The following is a 9628-nucleotide window of genomic DNA, read 5'->3' as shown; positions in this document are numbered from 1 at the left end:
ATTTTACGAAATTTATGTTCAAAGGTTAGACTTGCAAACATCAAAGCACCACAAATGTATGTGACATCTAGTGACACTGGGTTGAGAAATGCCAATATAAATACCATATATCAAATTACCATTGTTTCACACCAGGATTAAAAAGGGGGTGTTGGTGGTGGTAGCAGGGTGGGGAGAGTTGTTCTGGAAAGAAATGAAAAGAGCAGAACCAATCTCACGTAGCCAAGTGGTAAAGTTGAAGGTATGTGACCCCATGATCTCTCAGGTAAGCCGCCAAGCGGCCGACTGCTATGTGTCTTGGCAAAGGAAATGGGGACCGAGTGCAGTGGCTGGCGTTTGTATGCGACAGTGCGTTGATGTTACCGGCAGACTGGGAACAACTGGTTTCTGTTGAGCTTGAGGCCACACGTGTTCCGATTCTCCAGAAGAAAAGTTCCCACGCAAAATGGAGTGTCAAGAGCTGCCAAGACGGGTCAGTACTCTTCCTGCTGCTGGGGCTGCTGTTCGTGCACTTGTTCTTCTGCTTCGGGCTCTTCCGGGTGGCCCTCCTGCAGGGCGAGGAGAGGAGCTTTAGTGGAGGCCCTGCGCTGCCCCAGCCTCCTCATCACAGCATCCCCAGGCCGTGCAGAACACGGGCTTAGGAACCGCTTGCCACCCAGGGGCCTGCCTACTCTCCGGAGCTCGTGCACACACAGGGGTGGATGCCTTCGCTTCCCCGCTCCATCCAAGGACAGATCAGCCTGGGCCCAGGCAGCAGCAGGCTTGATGCACCAAACTTTCCCTGCTATTTTGGAAGGAAATCTCCACAGAACCTATTACATATTTTCCTACCCTCTCCAACAGAAAACCAAAAGCAGTGACTAGAGCATCACGAGACCCACAGGTGAATGTGCTAGGACCCAGCACAGAGCCGCAGCCCCTGCAGGCGGCCACCCTCACACTACCTGCCCGTGACGTGCAGCTTCTGATCTGCTGCCATTCTTCTCACCTGGTGGTATGACTGCATGAAGCAGACCCCTTGCTATAATCTGTTACTCCGCTGAGACAGGCTTAGGTGCGAGAGAAGCAACTTGTTAGAGTAATAAGGTAAGGAGAGGACACCAAGTGTTTCAGGAAAAGACCTGCTAAACTCATTATTCAGTCTTGATGACTGATGATGCTTTAAAGTCCAAGTGCTGCTTGGGGCATCTGCAGTCATTGCCTATGCACTGAGAGAACGGCTTTCCGAGTCCAGACTGCAGCAAGCTGTGGGGGCGGGTTGTGGGGTGCATGGGGAGCTGGTGATGTGAAGAGAGCAGATTAGAAGTTGAGTGCGGTCATCTGGGTAGACCCCCCCTGAAAGCGGCCCAGGAGCCAAAAGCTCTCATCTAAGGCCGGTCCTGCCTGTCACTAGCTAGGAATTCAGTGGCCCATGTCAACCCTTACTTTGGAGATCATCTGACAAGTGTTCCTGCACATGGACTCCCTATGGGGACAAGATCTGGCTCAAAGTTAGAATCAGGTCTTTCCGTCTGCTGGGAGGGCAGGGCTGGGAAGACTCAGTCCCGCCCAGCGCCTCACGCCCTGTCATGGACAGACAGCAGCACCTCCTCTCAGGCTCACAGTGCTGCCTGCACCCCCCGCCCCGGCCTTCCCATCCAACAAGCTTGTAGAGAGAACCACCACAATGCACCTAGTGCTCGGAAGACTACAAAGCGCCTGCTACAGACAGATCACGATGTCCGCCCCGTCTGGGGCGGTGCAGACACACTACGAAGCAACCTGTGGTTTCTTCTATCAGATACGAGCATTTTGAGACCCGTATTCTGTGAGGCCGTCACTGTCTCTGGCCTCCAGATCTACAGTCTGAGATAACAACAGCCAAGACAGAAGTTTAAAAAAAATATCGGGAAAATGAAAAAAGTGGTGGAGGATCCCCAAACCCCAGAGAGTTTCTTATAGTTTAGGAAAATTTCATAGCTAGGACTTTAATCTTACATGGAGTAAACATCTGCCTGGTGTCAGCTGGGATAAGACATAAAGTAAACTTGCCAGTGGCTTGTTCCAGTCTGCGGAAATACTAACATACACGCAACTCAACCACAGAGCCCTCAGAGCATCCACAGGCCTGTGGGACAAATGCAAACCTTTCTCCCAGCTTCAGCCCGGCAGGAGGAGAAGCTCAAAACCCCAGCCAGCCCTCTGGCTTTCCACAGCGTGGTGGGGGCCGCAGGAGGGGCAGCCCCAGCAGGCTCCCACTCCTGTTTCCAGATGCCGGGACCTCTCCCTCCGAGCTGGCAGACTTGGGGCGACCTGCCTCGGTCTGGGCCTTTTATCCCGCCCCTCCGCCTCCTTGCTTCTCTTGTGCCTCACATCTGCGTCTCCCTGCGCACTCGCTCAGGTGGGCAGGCCCTCTCCATAGCGCAGGCTTCTAGGAGTACTTGTCAGCAAAGGGTTGCCCCACAGAGCTGCGCTGTACTGGCAATAAGTAACCAAGACAACCAGCTACGAAATAAAAGCAGGCCACTGTGGGGCTTCGGGAGATGAAAACAGCACCTAGATCAATTTCTCCTTTAACCACACTGATCTTTCATGAAGAAAGAATCCTTACACACTTTGTGTTCATTTGCTTGTACTACTGAAAAACCACTTGAGATTTGGCTGCATAAGCCTATCTTCCTGCCCTCCCCACCCCACATCCACCCATCTCTTCCCAGATTGATTTATGGATGTGTGTCCCAGAGGCAGGCGGCCAGTGGATCGTGATGACGATGCTGCTCATTCCCCTGGGAATCTCGAATGCCCTGGATGAGCTGTAATTCTCACTGAGGTCACAGGGTAGTGTCCTGTGGCGCATGGATCGCGGCACTGCAACCGCGAGTGTCACCAGAGAACACAAGAGGCAGGGCTCTTCACACTTACGTGCTCGTCTGAGGCATAGAGGACTTCCATTAGTCGCTGCACAAGGTCGTCGTTTTCCTGCCCCTGCTCTTGGCAGAGGAGCTCGATCTCTCTCAATTTTCCGAAGTAGAAATCCCTTTCCTTCTCCACCCCCTCAAGGGCAAGTTTTAATGAATGTACCTGCAAGGGCATGAGGGTGGAGAAGAAAACCCCCCAAATACAGAATAAGAAACAACTTACCAACTATGCCTGTGTAGAAAAGACCCAAAACATGGACAGACAGACATGCACAATGTAACCGATGTACAAGTCTTGGGGAGCAACAAGGGGCTGTTGTTTGGAGCCTGAACCTGGGGCAAAATGTCCAGCTTTTGCAGCACACTAAAGTCATTCCCCTAAGTCAACTGAGTGTTTATTAACCAGGGACAGGAGGCATCGTTCTCCAGGATGCAGTTCTGTCTCGGCTAAGTAAGCTTTCCTCTCCTGCTAATATGGGCCAGACACGCCGTCCTCCTAACCTGCCCATCCTCCGCAGGGAGAGGAGCTGGGAGGGTGAGAGGAGGGTGTCAGGGAGAGGAGAGAGGCTAGAGAGGCTGTCACTGTGGCTACTTTAGATGTGTTTTGAGGATGCTTCTGGCTCAACATCACCTGCATTGAGCCACCCTTAGTTTTGGACTCCTTCAAGAGACGTTCCTGAGCCAAACTAGACAAATACTCTCTACTGCAAAGCTGCATCCTGACTACACAAGGAAAACTAGGAGACGAAAAGACTGCTGAGTAGATTTGGCTTAATTTCTCTAGTTCTGGCATTGTGGAAGATTTTCACTGGAAAGGCAGGAAGCGACGGAGGAAGAGATGGAAGCTCTGTTCCTTCAGCCAAATAGCCCTCCATACTACCCCCCCCCCGCCCCCGGGTCCCGGCTTCCTGCCCCTTGCTGCTGGTTCAAGGACCTTCCAGGGCCGTGTAGCCTCTCCCAGTGGCTACAGACACAGCACTAGTGAAGGGAGGGAGGCAGCAGTGAGGCAGAGCCCAACGGCACTGTCACCCCGGCCGAAGGACACCGAAGGGGCTGTAAACAGATCTGGGCTCAGCTCCCAGGCAGCTACACACAGGCCCAAAGGATTACCTGTTTCTGCTCTCTGAGAATCCTGCAATTTTTCTTTTACCAGTCATGCATTTTATATTTATGCAGAGAATATACTTTAGAAGGTATATTAAGTCTTTTGTGGTCCTCTGCAGGTAAAATCTCTTTCAGTATATGAAAAACCACCATTAACAGAATTTCCAAGAATTACTTTTGGGATGGAAATTTTTCTTCCATCCCTAGTAACCATGGGCCTTTGTACCTGCTATGTATCTGCCTGGAATAAGTGATTCATCCAAACATACACTGAGCACAGGCAGTGCGCATTCGCCCTTGCACACCTGGCAAACTTGCACCCGTCCTGTAAGATACAGGGGTACATTCCTTAGAGTTCCCCTCACTGACGCCCTCATAGCTGCTTACTGAGCAGCAGAGCATCTGTTTGCTAACATTTAACTCCGACTTCTCATAGTACTGTTGCTTGGATGTGGGTAAAAACTGAAGGCAACCAGCAGCTTCACTTCCAGGAAATCTCCCTTTACTCTAGAAATCTTTTCTTGCTTTAACACAAACCACCCCCTCCCAGGGCGTGGCCACAGAAGCCCTCTGAGGCCTGCGCTGGTGTCAGCAGATGGATCTGTGGCAGGTTAGGTGTCTGCCGCTCCTGCTGCATGGGCAAGATGGGTCGCTGGACACATCTGAACAACATAACTAGGCTTGTCTGTCTCTCGAGCGTGCTTCAGCTGCATGGTGAGCAAAGAGCTGAGGCTTTTGTAAAGAGACCCAGCCCAAGTCAGTCTTTGGTGGTATTCCAGACGCATTAGGTAATAGATGTGCAGCTATAAACATTCCCTAGTAAAAACCAACAGGAGCTAAATTATATGATGAAAGATCAATTGGCAACCGAATTCCATGCTCACAGCCCCACTCATAAAGACTGATGCCTCTCTGCTCCCCCACATGCCACAGCGGGAAGCCTGCATGGTGGAGGGGATGCTGGGGATGAAGCCTCGAGAAATTTGAAGGAATCAGATGAGAGGGAAAAGTTCTCTTTGCTCACGTCCCCCCACTGCGGGGCTAAGTTCCCTGAACACAGCAGGGACTCTACCCCACTGCCTGTTTGCTAGCTCATTCTCGGGAAACTGTCCCTACTTATTCTAGTGACGTCTTTTGATTGATTTCTCTCACTGGAATTGTCTAGCGCAGTGGTACTTTATAGTGTGCCATGGGAGACTGCCTGAATAAAGGCACGAGGCCAAGTAAATGAGAATTCTTAAAGTTTATGGCACTTGTCACTTTCTCTATTACGACTGTAACTCACTCTTCAGTCTGGGCATTTTCACTCAGCCACGCCTTGTCCTAGCGTCCTCAGTTCTATCACAGTGATGCCTGTGTGGCTCCCCACCAGTTTCGGGGGCACCCTGCAGGCTTCAAGGACAGAATGTGGAGAGAACAGTAAGAGTTAACCACGGAACTAACTCCGGACTAAGAGCTCACCGACTAGTTGTTGAGTGAAGTCTTGAGATTTAGGGTGTGTATGACCTTCCCTTGGGGGTTGGGGGCAAGGGGCTGGCACACTCCTCCCCCAAGTGAATGTGTCAGGGGGCAGGCGCAGGAGTGAAGCCCTTTTGGAAGTAAGACAAAAACTACAACAAGGAGGAGGAAGACCGCTGGAGTGTTCCTCTCTCTCCTCACTGTCTTCTCTAGAGCGGCACTTCGGAAGGTAGGTCAAGGCCTGGGCGCCCTAGGGATTTGGGTTTCTTTGACCAGAGGGAAGTCAAACACGTGGCTGGCTAAGGCTGTAGAGAGAGGGGGGCAAGAGGAGGAGGGGGTCTCCAAGTGGTCACACTTTGGGTTGGAGGGCTGGGAACCTGGGTGTGGTGGAGGATGAGACAATAGAGATATCGAAAGAGTGGGAGTTCCTAAGGATAAAAGAGTTATATGTTTAAACTATTATAGCCCCACACCTGATGCGCTTTATGTGTAACCCCATTTGCCTGCAGCCGAGGCAGGTGGCCCAAGGCTCGCTGTGCTGTCGTAACTGCCTTTCATCTGAGAATGATGAGCATTACTGGAAATTCTATGTGGGCTCACACTGGGACTCAGCAGGTAATGTGAACATTCCACAGTTTCCAAATCAAAGTGCTGCCCGCTGATGACTTACAGTTTCACCTTTTTCATTAAAGTGGTCAGAATTGTAAAGAAACACCTTAGGTAAGCAACTGCCTGGTTTTAAACTAGGTTCTTGTTTGCAAATATACAATTATCTCAAAAACCATTTCCAGACTCCTGCTGGCTCATCAAGAATCACATTAATCACTGGGAATGGCCCAGCGAGTGGCTGGGAACAGCCTGAGGACCTCCAGCAAAGGCTCCTCTCCCGGCAGTGGGAGGAGCCAGGATAGATGACCCTCCTCCTAACTCAGGTGGGCAGGGGTGAGCCAGGCTTTTGCAGCAGGCCCCTCCCTACCAATTGCTTTTTTTACTTTTAAAACTATTAACACCTAAACTTGAGAGAGAGCTCTCAATTTCCTGATCTCAGCTCAGCCCTAGTGACCATTTAAACATCTGTCTGAATGTGGACAAAATATTTTGTTTGAAATAAAGTTCTATCCCCTACCTTGAAGGAAAAAAAAACTACATATAGTTTTTGTGTGAATTAATATAGGCAAAATTAGCTATTGTTAGCTAGAATGAGTACCTAAGCCTTTATTTAGAAAACATCAAAGGCAATAGAGCTAGATTTACTGTAATCAAGAGGAATATTACTATATTTTGTCATGTATGATGTGCACTTTTTTGCCTAAATTTTTGAGGTAAAAATAAGGATGCACATTACATACGGGTAGTACTAATTTTGTATCTATATAAATGTTTTTAATTCTTTTTAAAATTTCTTGTACCATAATATGTTAAAAAATAAATGTTAAAATTCCTTTATAATACAAAAACCAAGTCTCTAAATATAAATAAATAAATAGTTAAACAATTAAAATGAAAGATTTTTTCCTGAAAGTTTGGGCCAAAACTGGGGGTATGCATTATACATGGCAAAATACGGTGCACAGAAAGCAAAGTTCTACTTTGACACTGCGGACTTTCTCACTGTCCTGATACCGGGTTCAGGGCTCCTGTGGTAACATTTCGGCCACTGTGGGAAGTGTTAGGATTTTTGCTTTTGATTGCACTATCACCTTTCCTGTACCATTGCTGTCTGAAAGTTCTGTGGGGCAAGGGAAGGTCTCTTTCTTGCTACCATTATATTATTAACATCAAGCACAGTATCTGTCACATAGAGCAAGCCTAACAATTAGTTGCTGAAGAAAAGGCAAGAGTAAGGGAGACGAATCCTAAAGCCTTTAACACCATTTAGACCAGCCAGAAGTGGAGAGACGGCCACAGTCTAGGCTGGAGCTCCCTAAAGGCACTAGGTGGGGCGGGGCCGGGGGTGGGGGTTGCCCTGCAAGCCTGCATTTACCTGGGACTGAGTCATTTGTCCTTCTGTCTTAATGTAGCTTTGAGATTTGTGACTAACATCTTTATTCATAATGAGCCCGTGATTTTATCTGCTTGAACAATCCCTTGATTTCTACTTGCTTGCAGCCACGGGGTCTGCCTCAGCCTTCCCTCCCAGAGTAATCCCAGGCCTACAGGGATTTGCTCCCCCTTACGCCTGCCGCTGCTCCCAGATCCAGGGCCAGGGGTGATGAGTTACCTGTTCATTAAGCTGTATGACCTGTGTTTCCAAATCTTTATCAGATTTGGATGCTGAACCACTGGATGAAGCCCTTTTGGCTGATGAGGGGCGAGAAGGTGTGGATCCTGGTTTGGATGCTGGGCTTGATTTAGCTGCACCTGAAAGCAAGCAGAATAAATGATAAATAATGGCAATATTAAAATGCTTTCTGGACATAGAGCAAATAGATGATCTAGGAGTTTGCTAAAAAGGTATGAGAGAAAACTGTCAGCGGTCCCTTCCCATTATAGAGGTAGAAGAAATATATGCAGAAAGAGAGCGTGTGCTGCTGGTGTCATCTTGGGTAATTTATTTAACCTTTCTGAGCGCTGTTTTTTACCCCCTCGAGTAACATGAGATTAATGCAGTTGTCCTTTCTCCCTCCAGGGAGGTAAGAGGAGCAGACACAAGGGATTCTAAGTTTTTTTCTAAGAGGAAAAAAGCAGCACCATAGATGAGTTTCTAATGAACAAGAAAAAACACCTTATAACAGATTAATACTTTAGAAGAAATACTTATACAGATGTATGCCTTTTCTTTTTAAGTATATTTCCTGGCTTTAGTCACTGAAAGAGCCTGGGAACAATGACATCTCCATAGCTGTGAGCACTTCTGGTGCCCAAGCCCTGGCTTCCAAATTTTATTCTGCAGTAAAAGGGTTACTTAGGAAACGGCTGATTCCAGGGGTAGGGCAGGGTAAGTGCAAGGTCAGCCTGGAACATTCTGTGTCAAAAGCAAGAATGTGCTTAAGGATTAGTGTCAAAGGATACAGGGGCCAGGTTGAAGGGGCTCCTAACTAGCCACACCTGGGGCAGTTTGCACACCAAAAGAAAAAGGCTGTGATGTGGCGTAACACACTGATTAAAAGTCTAGTCCATAATTCTTGGGGAGGGGGAAGGGATGGATATAAAGATCTTTATAGAACACTGACAGTAGAAGAAATACTAGAACTAGAAAAATCACAGTTTTGCAACACTCTGATTCAGGAAGGTTTATTGATGGACCTTCAAACGTTGAGCTGTTTTGGGGGATTAAGATATTCATGTGTCAGGGTATTACCCTATAAGTTACTTATTATATAAGGAAAAAGATACTCCTTTACAATGGGGAGACCTGGGGATGAATGCCCTAAGCAAGTGATTCAATAGCATTGCTAATAATGTTATGCATTTTAAAGTTTTAAGTTTAAAAAAAAAAGCCACTGATTTCAGGTAAGACCTCGACTACCTGGAGCTTAGCTCATGATAAGCTCTCTCAGTATCTAGAACACGGCACAGACACAGGAAATGACCTCAGCAGCCAAAACAGAAGGTACAAGATATAGATGCAATGAAGCTGATGCACTTCATGTGTTAAGAAACTCAGGGTCATTCCTGAGGGCCCACCCATTCCTTCTAACTCGGAACAGCTCTGATTAGGTGGCATCTCCGTCTGGTCTGCTCCCCCGTGTGCTCCCACTGGTCCAATTCTCCAATGCAGTTCCCACGCTCTGCTTCCCCTAGAAGGCTCTTCGAGGGCAAGGAACGTGTCCTATTCAGCTTTGCACCGCCAGTGCTGAACAGTGTCTGGCTGAACACATATTTCTTGAAGGAACAAATGTTTGATTAAATACACGAACAAGTAAATAAAACCTGGTTAGATGGTTTACAATGTTACAGTTTATTTCCAACTTCGCAGTTTATCAGTACCACAAATTAGGAAGAGGCAAAGTGTTATAAAGGCTAAGTGTGCTGACAGCAGTGAACAAATTTCAAACACTCTCTTAATTACAACGTAGGAAACAGGAAGACCATAAAACTTAGATCTGTATGTCTTCATGGCGCCTGGAGTCATTAGTTATAGATGCAAAGTCATACACACCCTCAAGAAGCGCTGACAGCATCCTACCCTAAGATACATTAAGATAAGAATGATTAAATTGGGAATG

General features: G+C 47.8%; 1 protein-coding gene across 3 annotated transcripts in view; it reads right to left on the bottom strand.

Annotated features, from left to right (window-relative positions):
* Positions 1–335: 335 nt before the first annotated feature.
* The window catches only part of MAPRE2 (microtubule associated protein RP/EB family member 2), a 141144-nt gene continuing 131851 nt past the window's right edge, over positions 336–9628 (bottom strand). For all 3 annotated transcript variants that reach the window (XM_054583523.1, XM_054583520.1, XM_054583522.1), the window contains 3 exons: positions 7681–7820; positions 2902–3060; positions 336–548 (listed from right to left, as the gene is read on the bottom strand). In XM_054583523.1, coding sequence (XP_054439498.1) covers positions 474–548; positions 2902–3060; positions 7681–7820 — 374 coding nt within the window. In that variant the 3' untranslated portion in view covers positions 336–473. The remainder of the gene's footprint in view (positions 549–2901; positions 3061–7680; positions 7821–9628) is intronic.

Source organism: Pteronotus mesoamericanus, unplaced genomic scaffold (genome assembly GCF_021234165.1).
Source record: "Pteronotus mesoamericanus isolate MK-2021 breed Mesoamerican mustached bat unplaced genomic scaffold, CSHL_Meso_final contig_74, whole genome shotgun sequence".
NCBI classification, from domain to species: Eukaryota; Metazoa; Chordata; class Mammalia; order Chiroptera; family Mormoopidae; genus Pteronotus; species Pteronotus mesoamericanus.
The sequence above is the reverse complement of the archived record's forward strand: the minus strand, read 5'-3'. Positions and strand labels throughout refer to the sequence as shown.